The 26,605-nt window shown below is 38.0% G+C and overlaps 1 protein-coding gene and 1 long non-coding RNA gene across 3 annotated transcripts; both read right to left on the bottom strand.

Annotated features, from left to right (window-relative positions):
* Window positions 1-824: 824 nt before the first annotated feature.
* LOC147865165 (uncharacterized) lies at window positions 825-3,788 on the bottom strand. The gene is made up of 4 exons (XR_015529672.1): window positions 3,738-3,788; window positions 2,807-2,877; window positions 1,119-1,161; window positions 825-936 (listed from the first exon to the last, which is right to left on the bottom strand). It is a non-coding gene; the product is annotated as an uncharacterized LOC147865165 (long non-coding RNA).
* Window positions 3,789-12,615: 8,827 nt separating this feature from the next.
* LOC147865164 (transportin-1-like) lies at window positions 12,616-26,605 on the bottom strand. 2 transcript variants are annotated; one of them, XM_087317919.1, is made up of 29 exons: window positions 26,157-26,605; window positions 21,517-21,804; window positions 21,301-21,390; window positions 21,139-21,216; window positions 20,884-20,964; window positions 20,600-20,650; window positions 20,422-20,507; window positions 20,264-20,330; window positions 20,094-20,150; window positions 19,982-20,011; window positions 19,827-19,892; window positions 19,392-19,511; window positions 19,141-19,254; window positions 18,829-18,927; window positions 18,589-18,714; window positions 17,183-17,257; window positions 15,983-16,054; window positions 15,793-15,903; window positions 15,440-15,523; window positions 15,255-15,362; window positions 15,055-15,156; window positions 14,903-14,965; window positions 14,742-14,816; window positions 14,585-14,656; window positions 14,205-14,329; window positions 14,053-14,104; window positions 13,919-13,987; window positions 13,775-13,834; window positions 12,616-13,686 (listed from the first exon to the last, which is right to left on the bottom strand). In XM_087317919.1, exons 1-29 carry the CDS (start codon window positions 26,331-26,333, stop codon window positions 13,603-13,605), a joined length of 2,682 nt encoding a protein of 893 aa, XP_087174045.1. In that variant the 5' UTR covers window positions 26,334-26,605; the 3' UTR covers window positions 12,616-13,602. The 2 variants fall into 2 exon arrangements, with proteins under 2 accessions (XP_087174045.1, XP_087174046.1); XM_087317920.1 differs by having other exon boundaries at window positions 14,742-14,813.

Below are 26,605 nucleotides of genomic sequence, written 5' to 3'. Positions count from 1 at the left end.
ACTCTCAAACAAGTTTCTAATGCCACTTGCTCATGGTTTGACCCCTTATTAGAACTACAAAGCATGTACCATAATGGGATCCCAATTCCCATGGCGTTGGGGGCAACTGCTGCATATAATGGTAGCCCGAATTGGTTTGTTTTAAATGTCGAGTCGATTGCCATTGGTTTGAAGAAGATTGACATTGAGTCTTGTTATGTCTTTGAATAAGATTGACATTGAGTCTTGTTATGTCTTTCGTATTGTTTACAACAAGGACCGAAGCACTCTTTCTATATACTTACTCTTTCTATAACAACGTTCTTTGATTACAACACTCTTTCTATATACTTACTCTTTCTTGGCCTTTCTCAAAAACCATTGCCGTGACTACTTGTCAATAAGCTATTAGTTTTATTCTTTTGACACCCAAAACATACAACCAAATATACAACCAAAATGAGATTCAAAATGAGATTCATAATGAGATTCAACTATTTACCAGATATTACAAAATGATTTTCAGATAGAGTCCACATTGAGTCATATACAACCAAAATGAGATTCAAATATTGATTTGATATTACAAAAATGAGAATGTACATCAAATTGAGTCATATACAACCAAAATGAGATTCAAATAATAAGACTCACAACCAGAATGTACATCAACAAAGACATCTACAACCAAAATGGGATTCACACAATAAGACTCACAACCAGAATGTACATCAAATTGAGTCATATACAACCAAAATGAGATTCAACTATTTACCAGATATTACAAAAAAGTTGACAATCCACATGAGATAGTAAATTGAGATCATATGTTTGATGTTACAAAGTACAACATGCTAGTGATTAAAATAACCCTATGCCCAGAGTCCTTCGTGTCCATTTTGCCATGATTTTCCGAAGGAGCTGCACATCTTCGAATCCAAACCATTGCTCCTTACCCTACACCACAAGATGCCATCAACCTAAGCCCAAATTCAATTCTCATAAATTCAATTCTCATAAATACTTACAAATTGATCAGACTCAAATCATTGAATGAACTCCTCGACCAACATTCGAATGGTTTGCATCACGTAATACCCACAATCCGTCCCATTAGGTTGGGTTGGGATATGCAATACCTGGAACCGCTCGTTGTTGATGATGCAATGGTCGTGTGTGGCGCTAGAGATATGTCGTACAACCAAATCACCCAATGTCTTCATGCCGGTAGTCAGATGATGATTTAGTGGATCGCAAAAAATAATATGGCTCCTCACCTTGGCATTGAGACCTATAGGATTCTGTCGCATCTTCAACCAAAGCACCCAATGCCCTGAGTGCAATATCGGAATGAAGACATATTCCCGTTTAGGGACCTGAGTGAGTATGTCTTCATCCTTATCACTTTGGCCTTCTAGTTGTACCCATAGTGGATCCACAATATGAAACCGCTTGTTGATCTCGGGGGGCAACGAGTACTCCATCCATAAGTGGAAGAGGGTCATCATCCATGTGGATGCCATCTCCCCTACAGTGCCCAACGAACATAGTTCTACCTCCGTCAAAAAGACCGCTAGATCTAATCGTCGACAAGCCACCTGAAACCTGTTTATTAGGCCAGATTAGTAACTACAAAAAAAACATGAAGTTAACTATTGATCTCATGCCCCCACCATAACGGCATACCTAGTGAACTTTTTTCTTGTTGTGTTATCCCATGTTTTTGTGATTGTCCCAGGACCAATAAAGACAATCCCAATGTCCGCACCCTCATATGTGTCAGATGATGTAATGAACGACAACTTACTGGGGTCCACTGTTTTCTTGCGGATTTGGATTTTAGGCCTCCTTGGTTGTTGGGTTGTCGATTCTGACAGTTGGTCTTGACCACCATCGATCTCGACATGTGTCTCATCTTCTGGCATGGGAATTCCATGATTCTTACACTAAAATTCATACATAAGATTCACACATAATCATTCACACACTAGATTTAGACTCACATAAGATGCACACATAATCATAAACCTTACTTACATAAGCTTCAGACACAGCCACAATCTTCAACTTCAATTTTGCCATCCTATGCTCCTTTCCCTTGTCATACCTGGCCATCTGTTGGCTGACGAATTGGGCAATGAAATCGGCCTCCTTGGATGTTTGAAGTGCGTTCGGAGTGGCTTTGAAGATCTTAATCGCTCTTGTCCTCAACTTCCTCATGTGTGATTGGCGTGACCTGTTGTACTTTAGCTCCGGATCCAAAAAACGCTTATTGATCGTTGTCTTTCGTAGTGGCTGAAGAATGACGTGGCTGTACTCCTCATGGAGGTCGATTGCTCTTCTTCTTCTATCTTTAGCCCCCGAGGCAGTACTACACGGATGCCATGTGCCTTCTGTAAGTGAGCCTCCATGTCAACTTTTTTGCGAAACCATCGTACCTCTTTTCTACATGAATCTCCAACGATACATGTGCGACATTTGATACCTGTTGAGTCTCTTCCCGCCTTGAAGAGGGACATGGGGTCCACTACAACAATGGTGTGACATTTGCATTAGAAAAACCCAATATATACTTACTTCAATAATGATTATAAGAATGTACATGAACTCACCATTTACACTGATATCTTCAACACCTGGCCCCACGTCATGTATGGGGTTCGTATCCATGTTCGAGTCTTCAGTAATGATGTTTTCAGCATCCATATTGTTGGATTTGGGGCACCTAGCACCCTTTCTTACAAAAACCCTAAACCATCATTCAAGTTAGCACACAAACATCACTATTTATACACAATATAAAGTTGAGAAATGATTCATGCCATACCTCCCTTCATAGGGTATTGTTTCACCCCAATCCACATCAAAGTCTATGAAGGTCTTGGACCGACTAGCCATCTGTACAAAACACATGCCAAAACATTACCATATGTTTGTCTTTAAATTCAAGAATACTTGAGTCTATCCTATTGTTTCTACACAATACATTAGTGTTAAGGATTTTGAAATGGACAAAAATTGTCAATGATTTCAAAAAATAGATAAATCTTAACAAATTCTAACATATTAATGTCAATAATTTAAAATTCATGAATGCTACTTGCAGTTTTTATTTTAGTTTTTGTAATATATATACATAGAGGACACATTCTAAATTAAGGGAGATAACCATAATAATGATACGTATTTAAATCATAGTCATAGTTCATGAGTTCATGACAAATAGTTGGTCTTCATGGAGAATCCTAATTTCATTCAGCAAGAATTTATCATTTATCATTTAGAATACTATAATGGACACAACGTTTTACTTCCAACTTAAAACATACTTACGTAGACTTACATAGCACACAACTTTTTTTAGTAAGGCATTCATTACATTATTATTATTTGGGGTCAAGCCATCGCAAAGAATGTATACAAGATTTGAGATTTGACCTTTAAATGTGGGCATAAAAAAGCCCAATAATGCATGAATCACATGGGCAAATTTAAGCATTCAAATAATGACATTCAAACCTAATATGGATGATGATTGCTTGAATACACATAGACAAGTATTATTTTTATTCCATGTCTACTCAAAACCATGGTTGATTGCTTGAAGACACAATAGAAGGAATAAAATCATATTAGGTTCAAGCAATCATCCATATTAGGTTGATGGTTTTTATGACATGGAATAAAACCTAAACCTAATAGAAGGAATATGATACCTAATAAAACCCTAAACCTAATAGAAGGAATATGATACCTACCTCTAGACTGCAGGTGCTCGCGGACAACCGGTGTTGTGCCTCACGGAAGATGTCTGCAACAGGTGCTGCCAAACAGCAGGTGGTGCGGCGCGCTCAAAAACCCTAAACCCTCAACCTCACGCTTCTTGTTTGAAAACAAGAAAAAAATGACAAAAAATGGCTTTTTATACTTCCCTCAAACTAATGAGAAGGGCTCCCTTTCACAAAGTGGAGCCCTTCTTTAATGAGACGGGCTCCTTTTTCTTTGAGACAGGCTCCCTCTTTAATTGGTGCGCTTTTTCGCGCCTTTTCCACAAGGGCTCCCTTTCACAAAGTGGAGCCCTTCTTTAATGAGACGGGCTCCCTCTTTAATTGGCGCGCTTTTTCGCGCCTTTTCCACAGCCACATTGGACGGTGCAGATCGCATGCGCCCTCATCTAGCGACTTGCACCGTCCCTCTCCGCGATTCCCTCACTTGCCCTCTTTAATATTTGGTAGTAGTTAGACACCACGCATACACATAGAGACACATACATACATACATACATACATATTCGATGTCTTTCTCTTTGGGTTTCGGCCAAAATCCATTCTCTCTTCCCCAAACTCACCCGACCGACCCGTGTATCACTATGTAGTGTGTATATTCATGTACATATACATACATATATGTTATTTTGGAGGCTTCCATCCCCCATAACTCCACTCTCTTATCTTGTAGCTTCGTGGTTGTAGCCGACGCTTCCCACCACTTCACGCTTTTCCTCGTTCTCAGAAACATGTTAATTAGCGATTATCTATGTATGTCTAAGATAACCAAAACACACTCACTCACTCACACACACACACATTGTTAAACTTGGCGATTATCCATTGTGTATAGTGTCACATAACTATAAATAATAATAATAATATGAACATTGAATTTTATAATATTTATTGTATGAAGTAAGGTGGTATGATAGTATAAGGCTTTTGTTTTAACGTTATATGTTCAAATCTTGATATTGGCATTTTGTAATATTAGGTGGCCTTGCATTACCACAGTAGCCATGGTGAGCGGCTCTATAGCGCCACCACAGAGCATCGTGTGTGGCTCTACAAAGCCACCATAACAGTCATGGTTGATTGTTGTGCAATGTCGTGGTATCACACGTTGGGCAACTGTGCAATGTTGCCCAAGCATGGATGGTGATTGTGCAATGCCGGCATAAAGAATACCGGGCGGCTATGTAGCACCCTCGTGGGACTGATGTGGCTTGTCCCAAGGTAGAAAAATAGGGAAAATGAAGGCAAACACAAATGTAAATATTTATTAGGACAAAGCAAGGGATGTAGAGTTCAAATCTCTACTACCGTGAAGTAAGGATTTATTCCCTATTTTTCATTTTTTTATGCAAAGTGGGGATAATATGTATTTAATGCAAAATGAGGTGCCTCTCTCCCTATAAAAGGGAGGAGGACTCATTTAAGGGTTCTTCTTTTTGGGATTTTTGGAGCTCGACCTTGAGATTTTTGGCGTTAAGGTATATTATATTGTTATATATATATTACCTCCTCTTCTGTAACTCCTCTTCTACTTTGGAGATTAATGCGGTCTTCATCACCACACGTTAACGACTTCGAGGAAGGGTTTGACTAGCTCGCACACCCGTCGTTGGAGGGTTCTTCTTTTTGGGATTTTTGGACCTCGACCTTGAGATTTTTGCGTTAAGGTATATTGTTATATATATATTACCTCCTCTTCTGTAACTCCTCTTCTACTTTGGAGATTAATGCGGTCTTCATCACCACAAAGCTCACCACGCGTTAACGACTTCGAGGAAGGGTTCGACTAGCTCGCACACTCGTCGTTGGAGGGTTCTTCTTTTTGGGATTTTTGGAGCTCGACCTTGAGATTTTTGCGTTAAGGTATATTGCTATATATATATTACCTCCTCTTATGTAACTCCTCTTCTACTTTGGAGATTAATGCGGTCTTCATCAACACAAAACTCACCACACGTTAATGACTTTGAGGAAGGGTTAGACTAGCTCGCACACCGGTCTTTGGAGGGCGCACAAAGTGGCCTTCGAACTCTACTCTAACATCAAGGTGTCATTGTTGTTGGTAGTAATCGCGGTCTCGATAGTCCACTTGACTCACCTTCATTGGAAGCTCAAGCCTCCTGTCATTCTTTGTCTTATTTTGTTTATCGTTAATCCTTGTACAAGCAATTGCACTCATGGTGTTATTGGTGAACCTGTTTTCGTTGTGAGAAAGAGATATCTTTATCAAAACTTATATTTCATCCCATTATCGTGTCGTAGTGTTAGTCAAGTGCACTAGTGCTAATGTTGCATGATTAACCTCAATCATGTCTAATAATTACATTATGCCATTGTGTGTGTGTAAGAGTGTGAGGAGGGTTAAGTGGTTCCAAACAACCAAGCCTTGCCTCTTATCGTTTGCCTTACGAGTCTTTGCATCGCCTCCTACATTCACCTCCTTTGTTCGCCTTGTCGTCTAGTACATTCATCTCGTCTCATTTGCTCACATTGTCTCCTTTGTTCTCCTTGTCTCCTATGTTCGCATCACCTTCTACATTCCCTCGTCTCCCTAATTTGCCTCCTTTGTTTTCCTTGTCTCCTTCGATCTCCTTTTTTATTCGCCTCTTATGTTCACCTTGCCTACTTTGTTCACCTCATCTCCTAGATTCACCTCCCCAGTGAATGCTACGGTCTTTGAGCACTAATTAAATAAAGGGAGATTCACACAAGGAAGTTGAAAGGGGTCTAAAGAATCTCTCACACAACATCGAGTCCTCCCTGGTCCAATACCCTTGTGATCCCACTTGAGTAGCACACGCATGCATGTTTATATGACAATGTCATCATTGTGGTGACCAGTGGCATACCTATTGGTGCATCCACATGTTCATCCTTAACTTAGGTTTTAGTTACATGATGGTTCTAGACATGCTAGAGTGTCTAGTTTACATGTTGGGGCACGTGTATGCCTTACGACAATTCACAAGCACCCGATTGTCCATATATTGTTGTGCATTTTTACTATTGCTACATAATATATCATGTTAATATATGGCTACCACTATTCACATATTTTTCTTTTCTCTACATATACTTATATAGAGTTCTTTTTAAAAGGGTTTCTTTTTCCAATACATACATACATACATACATATATCCATAGAACATAATATTTGTGTTTGTGCAAGCATTCAAACGTTTGAAAAGGGAAAAATGTGTGCTCTTTTTGTTTTTGTTTTTTTCATTTATTATCATTACAAATTTAGTTGACCCTAGTGGTAAGGAGTCATGCTATTGTTGTTTATGTCTTCGGTTCAATTCCTAATTTTTTCATCTCTCTCTATCTCTCTCTCTCTGGTTAGTACTATGTCATAGCAAAATTTTATGTTAGTGTTATCATAATATATCTATATCGGTTTTTCTTTTTTTCTTTTTTTCTTTTTCCAAAAAAAACTCTTAAATTCCATTAGTTATAAAATTTTACAAATGAGACAATTATGTACAAATCCCTGAAGGGACGCGATAGTTCTATCTTATGTGGATGCCCACTAACTCAAGAAAGGGAGAGGACGGCCATTGTTGGATGAAGGCTATTTGTTGTCTTTCAACTCCCTTGGAGCCGCCCTTAAGGCCATCATATTGGCTCTTCAGGGTGGCTACAATTTCACTCCATATCTCTTGCAGTAACCTTGTTGGATGTGCGGCTTGGTTGGAGAAGACTCGCCTACATCGTTGTTTCCATAGAATCCAAAGAGTTATTGGGCTGACCAATTCCAACACCTCTTGAGATGTGTCATTAAGAGGAGTGGAGTGGACATTGCCGTTGGAGGAGAAAAAGACCTCTTGTGCTTTTATCACCAAAGTCATCCCCTCCTCCTGATGCTCGTATCTGCCAATTGCGGCCTACCATGATAGCCAACATATATTTCCCCACTTGATTGAGCCTTCTTATGTTAGTGTTATCATAATATATCTATATCGGTTTATCGATATATGGCATGTGCCTTTTGTTTTAATCAAATATGTGATAGATAGATATACCTTATGCTAAGGTACCCACTCTTCATGCATTAGGGGGAGTTTATTTCGGGTTATGATTGTTTTCCACATGTCTCCTCATATGCGGACACACTTTTCAAGATTTAATTACATCACACACACACATAGACAACATACCAAATTTTTCGAAAAATATTTATTTATTTATTTTCTACATAGCATTTCCTAGTTCATATGCTTGACATCAAGCTTTAAAAAATAGAATACCACATGCATAAGTCCTTGTTTCTCATTAGTGTGCCTATTGGGTTGGCCAAACATATTCCCGTCATATATATTACAATAGCTCACATCAATGACATCCTCTTCATTGGAGATGGCACATGCTACCACCTCTATTTTCATTCTTGTTGCAACATATTCACATATACTTAACTATGTCATACATTTCACATTGGTTTCGTTTTCCGCATTGAAACATTTAGTGGAGTTGTTGAGTTTCACTTGACTCATATGTGGATGACATCCACTTAGTAGGAAGACCACATGGTGAACAATCCAATGCTATAAAGCTTTATTCGAGATATAAGAAGGAAGAACCGAAAAAGCTTTTGTTGCACTTGCTCATTAGATGCAAATCTCATTTTGAGAGCCACCCTTATGTTGATAGTTCTGAAATTGCATGTTTACTAAATATCATTCAAGCTTGGACTAATATAATTTTCTTGTGTACAAAAAGGTGTTACTCCCCTCTAGAGGAACACGTTGTCGATTACTACTCATGAGTAACCGAATCAAGGTATTGTGGTAGGAAGGAGGGGTAGATTTTGGGATGTCATGCCGACCCTATACATAGTCAGATTCGGGATGTGAGGTAACTCTATGCAGATGTTATCTAGGTATCTCACACAAGAGATAGCCACAATCGTCTACTCCGAATGACACTTGTCAATACAAACTAATCACTTCGAAACCCACTAGACGCAGAGTATGGGTTTCTGCCAAATCGGCTACTAGAGATGCGCGCGCACAATTTCATAGTAACAATAATACACATAGAGAATTTCGAGATCAAGACACATGGTTCCCCCACAAACACAGAATTATATTAATGATGCAGAACTATTACAAGGACAACCGATCGACTATTGGTTACAACTCTTGACTCTTGATTGTGGAGTGTATAAGCCTCACATGGCTCTCGGCGTCTATTGTTATGAACACAACTATGGTGCCACTCTCACACTCTTCCCTCCCTCCCTCTCTCTCTAGTAACAGAGGCTAATACCTTATTCTGTTCAACTCTATGCTCTGCACACGCACTCTCGTTTGCCCTAGGTGTATTTATACTAATACACAGAAGGGGCTATTTACAACCATGGCCAAATTTATCATTATCTAATAATAATAATCTTACTAATTAGCCGACTCATCTGTCGACTGTCGGGTCGGTTTGATTAGTCGGCCTGGTCATCGACCTCGACTGTCGGCTCTTCTCGTTCCGAACAGTCAGCTCCTCCCAATGGAGGGACATGTTCACAACAAACTCCCCCTTCACTACATTGGGAGGGAGTCAGTCAGTCCTGTCTTCTGTCAACAGGCTCTAAGTCTATCCATCGGCAGGTTCTTTGTCAGCATGTCGGATCCATTGTCTTCAGTATGGATCTTCACAAGGATAAACTCTCCTTCTTCGACTTTCTCCTACAATCAGTGATACCTTCTCTATATATTTTTGGTCTGGGAGTGATACGCAACATTCTTGCCAGCTAGATGTATGGCACTTTGGCTGTCACAATGAAGCAATAACTCGCTTTGCTTCATCCCCAATTCGTTGAGAAAAATTCTCATCCAAATAAGCTCTTTGCCAGCCTCTACCGCTACCATATACTCAGCCTCTCTAGTCGACAAAGCTACCAACTTCCGTAATCTTGACTGCCACGACATTGCTCCCCCTGCATAGGTCATCATGTATCGTGACGTGGATCAGCTCGAGTATACATCCCCCGACATGTTCGAGTTGGTAAACCTCAAACTGCCCTCTGTATTTGCCACCATTGTCCTTGCCTGGAACTCCTTGAAAAATGACAATACTTGTTCTTTTGACTTTAGTACAAAAACCCACAACTTCTGATTGTAGTCATCGATGAAGGTCACAAAGTACCGTCTGGCTCGATGCGACGGAGCATCCACATAACACACATCCGTGTGTACTAGTTCCAATGACACTTCTCTTCTTCTAGGTGGTCTTGAGTGGAATGTTGCTCTGTTCTGCTTTCCAACTAAGCAGTCGACACACTTCTCTAGGTGCACTCCCTTTACTTCTGACAGAAGTTTCTGGTCGACTAATAGATGCAAACCCTTCTCACTCATGTGGCCTAGCCTCTTGTGCCATATCTCTCCGCTTTTCTGTGCTCTTTCTATGCTCTGGCCGCTATGAGGTTTCCACAAACTTCCACTTTGTCGTTTCGGAAGCTACCATCTTTCTAGTCGATATAAGATTTAATATGATATCCGAGACGTGTCGAACATCCTTCAGAGTCAGCCGACACCTTGTCGACGTCGTCAAGCAGACACTTCCGACTCCGGCTACCTTGCACTCTCCATTGTCACCCATCTTCACAAAACCATGATCCCCGACTATGTAAGTTGAGAAATACTCTCTCGACGGAGTTATATGGAAAGATGCACCCAAGTCGATCACCCAAGTGCATTCTTCGCCTGCAAGGTTTGCACTTGCTTGTTCACAAATGAACAAGAGTTCTTCATTGCTCGTAAGCAATGGCTGAAGTGCCCTTTTCATCAGCCTGAGGAATCTTCCTGGGTTCGACACCATTTCCGACACCTTTGTCCTTCCTCATGTGTCGGCAGTCCTTTTGGAAATGTCTACGCTTTCCACAATAAAAGCATGTTAGCTTACCTCTAGACTTTGACCTGGCTTGAGACTTCTCTCTCCTTGGTGAACTCCTTTGTAGATATGCAAGGCACACAATGAACCCCTAGTAGAAGATGAATGCCACTTATTGCATACTCAGCAAATAAGGAATTCACAAGAAATGCGAGGATGATTTGTTAGACATGCCTGATAATGTAAATGCCATATTCAAATGTTCATCGAGAAGGATAAGCACATACTTACATGTATTATTTTCACATACAGAGTTTTTACTATAGAGTAGCAACTCCCCTTCTTAGGAAAGAGTCACATGTAGTATGATTTGTTGATTTACTCCCATAGGTCAAAATTGGCCTCCTCATAGACGATAAAACATCTCTTCTATTCTCTCACAAACTCACTCAATCTCTTCATAAGTAGCAATAGTACAAATTAAGAATTAAATGTAATCAATGGGGTACAATAACTAGCAAACCCCATTTGGTTCGCCATCGTATCCCTCTTACTTGATTCTCCAAATGGAGCTATTCTCTCATGTTACCTAACAGCTAATACACATTGCCTAAATGATTTTGCTATAAGCTGACAAACATCAAGTTGATCTTGGGTCAGCTTCCCAAAAGTTGCCAACAAAGAGAGCTACAATACTAACACTTCTTTTAGCCAATATCATGATGTGGCATGTGCAAAAGGGCAAAAACTTAGAAAGGTGCATTTTACAAAAACCAAAAGAAAAAGGTAGAAGAAAAGCTATTAGTGGTCATATTTGCTTAGGAACAATTGCATGTTAGCATAAAAATTAGTGGGGCATGATAGGAAGAGAGGTTCATATCTTTAACTAGCACGAGATCTTTACAAAAATATACAATGAGAAAGACAGGTTATTATCAAGGTCACAAGGTTTGGAACATCTAGGCTTCAATAAGACACTAAACCACAAAATAATTTCTAAAACAAAGAATAGTAATAAGTGTTCTAGAGGGACTCTACGCATGGCAATTCCCATAATACTTGCTTGACCCTTTGCTAATGGAGAAACAATAAATCAATCATGATGAAGATACTTTCTATCTTGAATTCAACACATTTCCAATGACTTGCCTAGGTAGATGTCAATGTTTGTCCTTGAGCTAATACCAAAAATCAAATTGTGTCCCATATACCACTCCCAAAAGGCTCAATGCCAAAGAAGCCCTTGCAAAGACTATCCACGAGAAATTTCTCCTTTCATCATAGAACCTACAAAGTTGCTCTCATGAAGGCCTAATCAACCTACACTCATTAATCCACTGTCATACCAAATGGCTCATCTCTTTTGCCCACTATGGAATAGCCTACTGAAGAAATTGACTTCAAGGTAAACTTGAACCAAGGATATTTCAGAAGTCCATGACAACGTCTGTGTTGTAAACCCCACTACCACAGGGCGTAGTACCATTTTATTTGGAAGTGTGAGGAAGACACTTGGCTTTAAGTTGGGTTACACGTGTTAATAGTTCTAATTACAAGAGAGAAAGCATATAATGTTCCAATCGCATCAAATATAACTGCCATTAACTACTTCCATAAGCTCAAAAAAATATGGACTCTAAGTTCAAGCAATACAAAGTAGGCCATTCATTCAACTATTGTTATGGTCAGATTTCTAGGATCTAGAGTTTCTTATTTGAGAAACCTCAAATAAGATGCTGAAATTAGACCCATTATTCTAAGCTCATATACGAAGAGAGAAATTGTTGTATCTCTAAGCATCATTTTCATATGCCATCCTACCAGAGCCAAGGATGGTAACTTGCACCATCTACAAAAAAGAGAGAATTGAATTGCCCTAAAAGAAACCAAAAACATATTTATAATTTGGAACAGACCATTGGAACCTTACACCATAAACATATTTGTTATCGATGACCGTGTTATGATATAATCTTCATACTTGCTTTGTAACATACTGCATTCATTTTAGGAACAAATCTGATATACCCAAGTTAATCTTTATTTCTACAAATGCCCCTATGCTTTTATTATTTCTTGTCAGGAATTTCAGGGTTTTTCCGTCTATTTATTCAGGAGTGTTTAGAATCTCCTAATGAAGACAGCTCCATATTTTGATATAATTAGAAAGCCAAAAAATCTTTGGAATTCATTCCACAAGATTATTACAAGACTGAACCCTCCACGGAAAACAACGCAGATGAAGTTGTTGCCTTCACCCACCCTATCACATGAAGACAAATAACACCCACCTTGAAATCCATATGATGTTATTGGTTTTAGTGGGTTCGTTTCCAATCAAATTCTATTCTTCTTCCACAAACCTATGGACAAATCCAAGCACAGCAAAAAACTGACCTTTCCAGTCTCTATTATAGCTGTTTTGAGTTCCTGAAGAATAATATTCTCGAATCTTTACCAACCGATTCTGCAAAGCGGTATATCAAAAACCTAGCTCCTTCAGCAAGCCGATCATTCCTACAAGCTATATTTTGAAAACCTAGCTCCTTACTTAAGGAAGCCCCTCAGACCATATCAAAAATGAGAATTCCTCCTTTCCAGATGACCATGACCTCTCCATTTCTGTTAGAGCTTTAAAAGGCTCAAAAACACACGAGGAAAAGCAAGCCATTCCACATGAGTTTAGAACCTAATAAACTAGATCACCAACCATTATTTTACAAAAAGACTGATAATGTTGAACTCTCTGATTTGGCCTCTGCTTGCGAACTGCAAAGACTTGTCATGCATTGCTCTAGTCCCTGAACTCCTATCCAAGGCTACTTTTCATCCTCTAATCATTGAACTGGCATTGTTGGCCGAAAGCTATAGAGAAACTTTTAACATGAACCATTGGTGTAAAGAGGACTACAATACATCATCTGTTTCTGGAGGGGTATATTAAAGACTACTGATTTTTAGCTGTAGTTAAGCAGAGAAGAAACAAGCCATGAAGAAGTCTCAGCTGATCAATTATACTCCATACTTTGTGGATAACTTTTCTTGCAAAGACAAATCCATCCCCTTCACATACTGCTCCCAAGACCTTCCTAGCATCTGCTTAAGAATTTCTACCAATCAGTCACGCTATCTCTATTTATGCTTTTATGCTAACCTTCAAGGTCATGACAGGTAGTCACATTACCTGTTTATACCCATGCAGAACTTGGCAAATCTCATTCTGCAGATCCACACTATGTATTTCCTGTACATTACACAAGAATATGAAGATCCGGTATAGGACTATGTTGTACTCCTTTTGGTTATGATATTAAAACACTTCACTTACATGCCAGCTACCGATTGCTTCACACATGACACCAAAAGAACCAACAGCACCTGTAGGATTCAGTTTCACCTGGCACATAATTGGGTTAGACAATTGATGGTATAAAAATAATTATTTTCTTTGTTTTTTCTTACCATGGCACAGAGCCCTCGAAATGCATCCTCTTTTTCAATATCATCTCGAATCCTGTCCAAAATGTTTACAATCAGCAAATAAAAGACAGGCTTTTGTTCTACCCTAAACATCTGAACTGAAGTAGCTATTCAGTCCAATGGAATATACTCACTGACTCAAAGCTTGACACCATGGTTGTATGAAGTGCTCCAGATGTGGAGCTACCTGTTGGGGGCATACCCACCCAAGCCTACCTAGTGTGATAGCGCAGTTCTCTATCAAGGACTTGTTGCGAACCTGCATATGCAATACAGGTTGAATCATATGACCAGAATTCAAAAGAGTATGCTATACTGGATTACTTCTGAATATCCCCGAATTTTTCTTTATTTTGCCAAATACCCTTCGTCAACCTGTTGGGCTATTGTGTGCATTATTTGAGCAATTGTATGATCAATTCATCCCCCTTTTCGTTTCGAGTTGATGAGGGGCATTTGGGGAAACAAAATAATTCAGGGTTTTTTACATGCTATCATTACCAAACAGTAATACCTCTGTATTTGACAAGATTGGGACCAGGTAGGTGATGACATTCAGAACAATAGGCGATATTTCCTGCCGCACCTGAAATTAAAAGATGCCCATTTTGACTGAGAAAACAATAGTTAGTTGCCTGTTGTGTTGAAAAAATGTCGATATGTTTGCACACCTTCACCGCAACCTCTCCAATGGCCCAACATGCATTATTTGCAACAGATACATTTTCCTTCACTTCTGAGCCCTGCTGTGCTTTCAGTAAGCACCAAAGATCAATTAATAATGCCCATAGAAAACATAATACAATTCTGCGGCAATTACAGTAAGTGTTACCAGTTGTTTAACTGCCAGAGTTAGAAGATCTGCTAATCGTGGTTGCAAGTGTACAGCACAAGCCTGAAACAATGTGAAAACCAATACTTTTAGCTATTTTCCATCTTGATAGTTTATACCAGACCAAACAAATAAATAGTGACTCGAAACACCTTCGCAAGATCACCAAGAAGAGCTAGTGCACTCTGTCGAACATCAGGGGCCTCATCGTTACAACATTGGATTAACAATTCATTTAGGTTGCTCCGAGCAACCTGCAATTATTATATCATGCCTAGTTAGTATCTTCTAAGTCATGCCTAGTTAGTATCTTCTAAGCCAGTAATAGACAAACTAGGCCATCAAAATTTACCAGGCTCTCTATGCTACTTCCAAGACCTTCTGCTAACCCCGAGAGAAGGTCAAGTGAGCAAACAATAAATTCCTTGTCATATGCCACACCAGCTGTTCCAGGATCAGCCTGCAATGACCATTTCTGATTAGTTCCCTCATATCTTCATGAAACTGGTTAAAGATGTTCAATTTGTTTGGATGTACCTTGGCTATCCCTTGTGTCTGTATAAGATTGATGCACCTCACAAACACAGGTTCAGCATACTGAGTGAAGGCAGGGCCTAGAGCCTAAAATAAGCAGACGACATTGAATGTAAATTCTCGACATTGTCATAACGCTGGAATCGTTTTCCATCTACACACTTTTTTACACTGCATTATATATCAGGACATTTACATACACATCTTTAACCTTCTAGAAAACCTCGCATATACAAACCCACAGGAAAAATATTTGAGTTTCATGGCTATGACACCCTGACATCGTGACATGTTTATTAAATATTCATTTGATCCATTTGATATACAAATGAATGGATATAGAAGCCATGCCCAACCTGTGCTAAGGATGTAAAACATTCCAACAATGGGAAGAGATCTCTATCAGAATCCTTGAGCTGCTGCCACTTCGCAATTAATGGAGGCATTAGAACATTAAGGTGCTTTGCCTGCCATTTTTCCAATAAACTTCTCGTAAGCAATGGTTATATTCATGTTCAGACAAACATCAGAAGAACTATCCTATACCTCATTCAAATCTGCACCAACAGCATCAGCAAGTGTTCCAATAGCATCATAGAGAATCCTGAGATTTCTTCTCTGCAAACCAGAGACAGATTCACAGCTTCACTTGTTTAGTTACAGCACAAAACAGAAAGGAAGTCCCCACAATTACTCACAGTTTTTAGCATACATGAAATGGAACCAATGTACATAATTTTGCAAACTATTTTTTTTTAACTTACTTGTATGTAATATGCATCATTTCTGACATTACAAAAATGACCAATTGTCTATGCCCCAAAATGTCAATTTTTTGGTGTAAGATTTATTATTTTAGAAGTTAAAACATGTTTCCTGCCAACATACGTGACTCATGGTTTTTAGATACATGACTTTATGGATACTACTATGGATGTAAGGTGTATAATTTTGCATCCTATGTTTTTAAAATTGACTTATATGTAGCATGCATCATTTCTGACATTAAAAGTATGACCAGTTGTTCATGCCCCAAAATATCACTTTCTTTGGTTTAAGATTCATTATTCTTTATATCAATGCATGTTCCCTGCCCACATAGGTATGTTGTAAAAGTTAGGCAAAACCAAAACATATGCACGCAATGCTACTACCTTCCTTTAAAGAAGCTATGCAGAAAAATACAGAGCATAAAACAAATAAACAAATAATAATAAAATCCAATGGTTGATAAATTTATATTTCACAAAAGAATTTTTGAACCAGGGAGGAATCATTCTCAAAGTTATGGACCTTTGTCTAGCATGAGGGCAGAGATCATAAGTGTTGACAGTTATTTTCACAAATATTGTATGTGCAGACGACACCAAAATTGGAAAGCAGAACTAAAAATTAACACCTAGGTATGTGCATACAAAAGTGGAGCTATTTGAGATGCATCCACACTTCATTGCACTGCAAGAAAACTATCACAATTGTGATTGTTAACCCATTGATATCTTTTAAATTTTGATGTATTAATCTGTCAGCCATCAGGTAAACAGAAAATAAAATAAAATAAGGAATCAGATGGTTTTTCAAAAGTTTTTTGCATGCCGGAAGTTAGTTATAAATACCAGAAATCTCCACAAAACACTAGAGTCTGACCATAAGTGATCAATCAGAACATTGTGTCGAATCATGTAGCATGCATGTAATAGATGACAATATTATTTATGCAAATAGTGATTAACTTATAGAAATCACCTGGTATTTGCTAAATGCATACATAAGATGCTGCAAAATGATTTCAAGCCGTGGTGCCAATTCTTCTGCTGCTTCCTGAACACATATAATATTGTAGTAATCAGCACAAACATCACAAAGAAGAAAGAAGTTAATTCTCTTTGAGTTCAATAAATTTAATTTATTCTCGGTATCTATAAAGAATAGTATTTTAAATGAAATAGCCATTGTATGTTTGTTGTCATTTTCTCACACTTCATAATTGACCATGGATTTATAATCATATTATATTATATATATAATGATATGTGGAAAGAAAAAGTAGAAACTATATGGTTAACTACAGCATTATCATCTATAGGTATCATTCGGCTTCATAAATATTTGGCATTTAAAACACCCATCATTAGCATTCTTGATTACCCATAATTTCTTATACATGCAACGTGTGAATTGACACAATTTCTTCCTGTAGATATGAATTCCTGTTCTTTCCTTCCAGTTTACCTTGGTCATGCTTTCAGTATTTGCATTACCACCTTCTTTGTATGTCCATTCTCTTATACTTTTCTTAACCCGCAGCAGGTAATTAACAGTTGTGATTCAAGATCCATACGTAAAAATAGTTTGTATATCCTTCTTAGAGTTCAGGTTTTTTATGCTATGACCAAAACATCAATTGTTGGGAGCGTTGGCTTTTCAGTTTTGATCGTTTATCAATCATATCACATGTCTTTGGACCTTTTGCTGATTGATGATTCTCCATAATTACAAAACAAACATGTGAGTTTGATGATAAATCATTGAATATTAACTCGACCTTTTGCAGACCTATAATTCTCCATTATTAGCATTCAAGCATTTGAATTTGATGACAAATCATTAAATAATAACCCGATCTTTGCTGCCCAATAATTCTCCACTATTAACTACATAACATCACTGCTCACGTTAGGAAGGCATTAGTATCGCTTTAGTGTGTACCTTGCATCAATGTTAGCCAGCCACCACAGGTATACAAGAACCAGAGATGCAAGGACAGTTTCTGAGACCACACCCTACCCAATACTTTGCCAGAAATATGGGTCTGCATGTATCGCCTCCCTAGACTCTATACTATCCAAGATCAACCCCAAAATAGTAAGACCACTAGAGTCTTTTTTCCAATACTTTCTCTTCACGGTAGAGATGTTTATGACAGTTATTGATGGACTAAATATGGGGAAGGACAATTCTAATAGACTTCCTACTTTTTTCTTTACAATCAAGATGGTTATGCAGGTTATTGGGGACTAAATACATGCCAGAGATATAATTGAATGGGGCTATTTCCCAGCCTCAATCGTACTGCTCATCAAGGCTCCCCTCCCAATATCAGTACGCACAGTTAAAATACAGGAATTCAAAAGAAATCAGGATAAAAGTACCTCCTCAAGGGTAGCAAACGCTGAGCAGGCAGCCTCTTGAACCCTTTTATTGTTATCCAAGATCCGATGCAAAAGACCAGTCAGCAGATTATCAAACTGAACATGACCCTCTGGGTGCACAGCAGCCTGCAACAATATTAACAACCATTTTCCATTTTATTAATTCACAGAAGGCATTAAAGCATCAAAAACGAACAGAACTCACATGAGAGCAATTGCCAAGTTTAGATTGCATGCTACCTGCACTATCCATTTGCTATAGCGCGAGAGAGTCCAACAGGTGATACTACGTACAAGTGGAAATTTATCTTCCAAGAGAGGCAAAAGAAAAGTGACAATCTGCAGTACAAAATGCCCCATCCATTATATGAAAACAACATCTAGATCATCTTACAATATTTGGGATAAATGACAAAGCATATTCTTGAAGCATAAGGAAAGCACAGGAATTATAAATAATCATAAACATTTTTAACAGCTCAAACACACAGTGATAGTTAAGCAGTACTCAGTTCAAGCTACTTTGAATATCCTCAAAATTACAGCTTCCACCTGTGTCAAATGAGGAAGAAGGCCATTGACACAGCCCTCAGCAATTGCACCCAATGCCAAAACAGCTGCCTCCCGTTCTTTCCAATGGGAGTCTCCTTTGCTTTCCAGATTTACCTTCAGCAATACCAAATCAAGGTAATGGGACTCAGTAAGTCTTTTAAAAAGAAATGATCATTCAGTCACAAAATAGCATCCATTTTCTGGAAATCCACTTGGGACATTGCATATCATTCAGAAAGACTAGATCTCACCTGCAATTTAGGCATCAATACTGGAAGCATTTCGTCCCCAAAAAATGAAGACATAATATCAAGGCCTGCAGCACTACACTTGCGCAAGGTCCAAGAATTGACAATGTCATCATCATCATCCTGCAAAAGAAATAAAATCTCTTCTAGTACAGAGAACATTCATATCATAAACACTGAAATACGGGTTTCTTTATTTTCCCAAATGCCTCTAAGTTTTCATTATTTTCTCAAACACCCTTGTTTAATCCCATCTCAACAAATTATAAGTTCATAAGTGCTGTTTGAGCAATTACATGGTCTATTTGTCCCATTTTTCTCTCTTTTTCCGGGGATATTTGGGGAAATATCAGATTTTTAGGGGCATATAGGAAAAAACTCAATGGTATGTTGAAGATTTCTGTAACATAAAGCATGAAGTATCTTGAAAACTAGAACCTCTTCCTCATCTTCATCACCAATGGAGCCATGTAGGCGTGACTGCTTGAATCTTGGCCTAATATCCTGCAATCATGATTACAAAATGATCCATGCAATTTCGTCACACCCAAGTTGTAGCAAAATAAATTAGCACCAATGAACATGACACTTACTTGATCTCTATCTGGAACTGATTCATCATCCTGGAAAAAATCGTTGGGGAATTAATAAAAATAAAAAATGCATGAATGGTTGAAAAAGCTCTTGAGATCATTACAGCTTCACCTCAGCATCAAGAACTGCCTCGTCATCATCTGCATACACCATGTTCGACAGCAAAATCTGCAGGTTCCATTCAGAATTCTCTTAGCTTTTTAGTAGACAGAATTCAAAAGAGTCCTAATATCATATTCAGCTCATTCATCTAGAAAAAACATTATAGATTAGGCAATTACCCCAATAAGACGGGGTAGGCAGTCTCGTAGCAGTTCAGGTGATAAACGGGCTTCACAAAATGTAGACCTAATATTCACATGAAATTTCATTGAACAAACTTGCAGAATAGCCACCTGTTTATCAAGAATCAAAATTAACATTGACTATATAACTTCACCAAAACTCGCAAGCTTCTAATGCCACTTCAGCATCTACATCCTTGTTTGCTTGCAGCATATATTCAATAACGTTCCTTAGATGAGGCTGTAATAAAGTACAGAAATCCTTGAGCAACAAGATATAGGGTGTTATGAAATGCACGAACGTAATATGACAATATTCCCCCATATGCTCACTTGAAGATAGCTAGCATTAACCTCCAGAAGCTTTACAATGGCAGCACATACCTGCCACCAAGAACCATCATAGAAAGTCTCAAAATACGCAAGTTATGAATACATTAACATGTGCATGAACAATGTCTTACAAAACTATGAAAACATGTGAAGAGTTTTCAATCACAATGAAGTTTCCCGCCAGTATTTTTCAGTATTGCAAAATAAATAAGACATGTCCATGACCATACTTCTTGTGCACGGTTGTTTATGCACACAGAAAGAACTTAAATGACATATCTTACCAGCTTTCGTATTTCTGCTGTAGAATCATTAGCAAGGATAAAAAGCCCTTGTAGATAATTGTCCATATTCAGATATAGTGCCTGTCCCATGATAGAATCCATAAGATTTTATTTAGCAAAATGAACATGTTCATATTCCATGTCATTTGTACATGACAAAACTTGATTATGGGATATGAATACGTATACAATGATACAGCATTGGACATAGTCATTTCCAATTATTATGGAGAGAGTTTTTCATCATAAACTTACTGCAGGCATGATGACTATGAACTGATTCACTGAGCTCAAAGCCAATTTTCTAATAGTAGCATGTGGTGATGAAAACATCTATAACATTTTAAGTGAAGAAAAAGGTCAGTCTCTTATCAAAGGAAATTGCAAACTATCTCAAACACCAGAATGAATATAAACCTTGAGCAGCCTTGGTATAAAAACATTTATAGGCCTCTCCGGAAGCCCTGGAACATCTGCATCAAGCTCTTGTGGACTGTCTTCACATATCTAGCAAGAAAAGTTGGGAAGAGGATTATCATCTGTAGTTAGAAATTATATATTTTGAAATTTGAAAGGTTGAATATAAGAAACACTTAAGAATCAATCTGAAATCAGTTGAATGATGTTAGCTACCTTCGAAAGAGCATCTAAAGCACCCTCTGCATGGTTATAGTCATTGCTATCCAGGCAGTGAAGAAGGGCATTGAGCAACTGTGGCCACCCTTTCACTCTTCCTTGTTGTACAATAACAGAAGTAACCGTGCCAACAGTCGTTCGAATGTGTCTATCTGATGAGCCAAGACATAGTATCAGCTCAGCCTTGATGTATTCTTGATAGGCAGGTATAAGTGTTTCATAGTGAACCTTCAAGCTATTCTTTAGTAGCAACCCAGCTACTTGACGAACCTCCACAGGTTGACCCTGCAGCAAGATTTTAAATAAAAATTAATATTATCCATCAAAACATTACATAAATAATACAAAATAAAACATGTACATAAGTTCAATTCCAAAATACTAAAGAAATGAAGATAATCAGGGAAAAAATAGATCAATAAAAATGTATTGCATAATCATAAATGTACACCTTCATTCACACAAACTAATAATTTTTACTTGAAACAAAAATAAAGCAAAAAAGACTGTCCATAAAAAAGACAAGGAACTGAACAAATCAAACAAGATATTCCTGCAAAAGAAACATTTCTGTGTTGGTACAAGAATGCCTGAGAGAAGCTGCAAAACTCATCAGATACTAATTTTGATCACATCAAGTTTGTTGTGCAATCATCATTCTAATCACTTTGACATGTTCTGAAAAGAAAAATGTGCAAGGTCAAATCAAACACAACAGTATAAAATATATATACATATAAATAAATCATTTATGCATGATAAAATCCTAAAGAATTTTGAAAAACGGCTACTCAATTAACTGTTTTTTCACAGTGTGCACACGTTTTATTCATGTTTCCAGGTAGAAATCATGAGCCTTGAAAATACATAAAATCCTCAAAACCATTACTCTCCTAAATCCCAAGAAGGAATACGCAAATGTTCAGGTCATAGCTGCTTCATACAATTTCCAACCTATTATTTTGGAGAGTATGACTCTTCTGTGACTTATCCTATTGTGAGTAAAATGTTCCCATAAATAGAACAAACAATCTATGGAGGACATAAATATGAATATGGTTATGGAATGCTCCTTACAAGGGCTTCAATTCTGCATCTTCAACTTCTTTACAGTAGATGCAATACTTGCAGCATTTATATTTTATTTTTTTCGTAAAAGTAACAGCTTCCACATCTTAGTTTTCTTATATTCAAAATGCAATCCTTGTGGCATATAGGGGTTATCTTTATCTTGAAGTAGGTGCCTCAAGCTCCATATCTTAATTATCTGGAATTCAGAATGCAATTTTTGTGGCAACAGGGTTTATCATTTTCTTGTAAAATGAGAGGCTTAACCATTAAGCCTTAATTTGTTAAGACAATTTGCAATCTTTGTAGCATATCAAATGATAAGAAGTTAAGATAGTCACGTAAAACAAAATAAATAGAGAAGATGAGAGAAGATGCAATATGGATTGGCTGGAAATTCAAAACAGAAGAATATTTTATTGAGAGTGCCGGACAAATACATTGAAGAAAGAAAAATAAATTAATGTTTTTTGAGAGGTCAAAATGGGCTATCAGACCAACCAGAGATTACATTTAAAACGGTCACGCACCGTTAGGAACAACAAACCCAAATAAATATAACTAAATGGATAGATTTGCCTAAGATAACAGAGAATGTCGTTAAGTGAGCACTACATTTGAACTTAGATGGGCTGAAACTTTCTAGCTTCAAAAGATCTCCACCATAGGCCGATCAAAGATTCGGAGGTCTCCAAAGTAAGACAAACGCCTTCAATGTTGGGTGATAATGGTCGTTATATGTCAATGAGAAGGGTGATGGGGGATGATAAGATCATCATTCAGATGGACATGACCCACATGCACAACAAATTGTTATTTGCTGATCTATTGTAGCCCTTTCAAGTGTTGTGGTTCAGTCCCTACTTGTGAAGCTCTTGATTGACTTGTAGCATGGGAACGAGTTATAGAGCTAAAGAAAGTTGTTTTAATTCTTTTGGTGATGATGTTGTTGAATTGTTGCCCAACAACTTCTATATCTCTCGAGTTCTAGCAAGCATAGTCCCACGTATCATTGCCTTCATACAACATTACCTTGCATAGTGAGCCAAAGCCTTGTTTGAAGAGGTCATGCTCTCTCCCTTTTATTTCATCAGAACCAGCACAATGACAAACATAGCTCTACTCTGATTCTGTGCCCCGACTCCACAATCGCCAAATCCATTCTTCCTTAGGATTTGCATGCATATCTGCCTATGCCAATCTTTAGCTGATGTGAGGACTTGAGCTTCCTATCCAATTGTCAGTGGGTTGGAAACCCTTGACCCTTCTGTTGGCAATGACTAGCTCTTAGCATTTGAGCTATCCCTTGTAGTAGTCTTCTTCTTCTGATGGTTATATCGACCAGAATCTCAAGGTTTTGTAAAACTTGACCTTTTTGTGGTTTCCTTCCTTCACACACACCACATCACAATAATGCTAAACTACGCAGTTAACTTGTCAACAACAGACATTCCAGGGTCAATGGAGTGAAGATCATACGACAATTAGTCATGTGAAATTGTTGTATAATATCTTGCGTGTACTTTAGTTGATAGAACAGAACGATTTCTGGCAGTAATGTTGTTAGTCTGTAGAAAATACCATTCTCCGTGCCACAATTCATAACAGTGCCACCAAAAGTAATTTGTGCACCTTAGCATATAGAATATGGAACCTAGGCAAATTGTATCTTGATATCCTTAGATGAATGAAAGATTGGAATGTGTTGAACCCTGGTAACAACCTATCATGAAGCGTGACATGCTAATGACATAACAAAGAAAGAGGTAAATCTATCTGAAACTGAATGGCATATATATAGTAGCTCCGTTTCCACAATGCAACCACCATCTTATAAGAAACGTAGAGTATGATCCGTAGAAACTAGGAATGTTCCATATAATGTCATGTTCGCGACCAAGGGTCCCTGGAACGAGCTTCAGCAACCTTCATTTTCTTCAAGAACCTAAAGTTATCATGCCCTCGATTGTCATAACAGGGACATTCGATATACTTTTAAGTTGTTTTTCATTTTGAATGCCCTACAATAATCGGTGTGCCAGCAAGTGGTAGGAGCTCAGACTTTGATGCAAAAAGAATCATGAGCTTTAGTTGCATGAGACATGTAGGAGGGACAGGTCAACAAGTAGTGATTAGTGATTGACAGTATCCATCATTACTGTTCCAGAATTTTAGAAAGCATCATCATGGCCATTCATTCAATCTCAATTTTTCAACCAGGCGTCATGATGTTGTCCCATGTTTTTCACATCATCTGAGCTATACTGTAGATGGTGTTGTACTATGAGGACTGATATTACAAAGATCTCATTCCAATTTCCACACTAGAGTGTGCCTTCTTAAGCCATGAGCATGCCATTGGTTGAGCCAATTCTAGACTCCATTGACTGTGAGTATAATAGTTATTTTCACATCCCTAATAAGATAGCTTGTTTAGGATAGTTTGACAAAATCTGAAACGACTGGAGAGTTGAAGACAGCAGGAGACCCTAGACAAAGTGGATAAAGACAGGAGTGGATATTAGAAAGGGCTGACGAGAACACCAGGAAGGAAACTAAATTTGGGTTCTCTCATAACATAAAATTGAAAGAAGTTAAGATAGTACCAACAACAGAATAATTGATCAAGAGTGCAAGACAGATACAATTGGAGAGAAAACTCTTGATTACATATGGTCCATAAGAAGGAACGGCGGTCTTAAAATGAATAGTGGCTGAAGGAGAAGAGGTCTAAGTTCACTGATCCAAACTGATCTTTCCAGCTTAATGGTGGGAGAAAGATGTCACCACACCTAAGATATTTACACAACTTCCTAAAGGAGCTTTCTTGATTTGATTGAAAAAATGAATAACTATTTTTTGGACAAGATAGGGCACGACCTGCCTGGCTGATGTAGCAGAGGATTAATATGACATAGTCTGCCTGGCTGATGCTGCTGCTTCTAATAAATATAAGCTCTATTTGCTCTTGTAAACTCTACATTGCAATTTTCTTACATACTAAATGCAATCTTTGTGGCATAAAAGGTTTATCTTTTTCTCGCAAAAATAAAGATATCAACATGTACACCTTAATTTTCTTGCATTAACTCACAATTACGAGACATATAAGATTATCTCTTCTTCTTCTAAATTCTATGGTCTTAAGTTGCTTGCATTCTAAATGCAAACCCTCTGCCATGGCCTATCATTGTTTGTAAAGAAGTAAGATTTGCTTACATTTTAAACGAAATCCTCGTGACATATAAACTCCACCTCTTTCTTTGTAAAGAAGAATATTTTGATTATTACATTCCACATGCAATCTCATTGCCAGTAGAGTTCATCTTTTCTGGCAAACAGCATTCTAATACAAGCTTCTTGGCCTATAAGCTCTACCTTTCCCTCATAAATGATATTTGCTTACATTAAAAAATGCAGTTTTGTGACATAAGAATTTGTATTTTCTTGTAAAGCGATAAGATTCTATTACACTTAAACACAATCCCATGGCGTATACGATTTCATCTTTTTCTTGTAAAGAAGGAGAAATATGTATTCATCATTTAAAGAAGAATGGCATGGGGTACCTCTCCATGGCACAATATGAAGGCGAGGTAATTATTGAAGTCTGGAAGCAGAGTGAACTGCTGAAGTTTCTGAAATATACGAGCTTGATCAGAACTCGGAGTTCTGTGTTCTTGAAGAAGCGAGCAAATCTCTTTCAACCCTTGTTCCTGTGGATTCCACATCACCTCGGTCCCCATCGCCAGGGTAAAAAAGGCAGCTGATTTCTTCTTCTTCTTCTACTACAACTATTACTACTACAACTACTACTGAGATAACCGTAAGAGAAAACAGGAATGTAGGGCCTCTCTCGGAAAGGTAGAAGCTGAAACCCTAAATCTTCAACAGAGTGAAGATGAGAGAAGACAGTTACGAAGAGGCTTACGCAGCGGGGGAGGGATGGAGGTGGAAACTATGGAGATGGCGATGACGAGCACAAAACTTAAACTCTGTGAGTGCGTGCGCGCGCCCG

Source organism: Azolla caroliniana, unplaced genomic scaffold (genome assembly GCF_043228905.1).
Source record: "Azolla caroliniana isolate FFs.n. ecotype wild unplaced genomic scaffold, voAzoCaro1.0.p SCAF_4, whole genome shotgun sequence".
NCBI lineage: Eukaryota > Viridiplantae > Streptophyta > Polypodiopsida > Salviniales > Salviniaceae > Azolla > Azolla caroliniana.
This window is presented reverse-complemented; position numbering and strand designations above follow the sequence as displayed.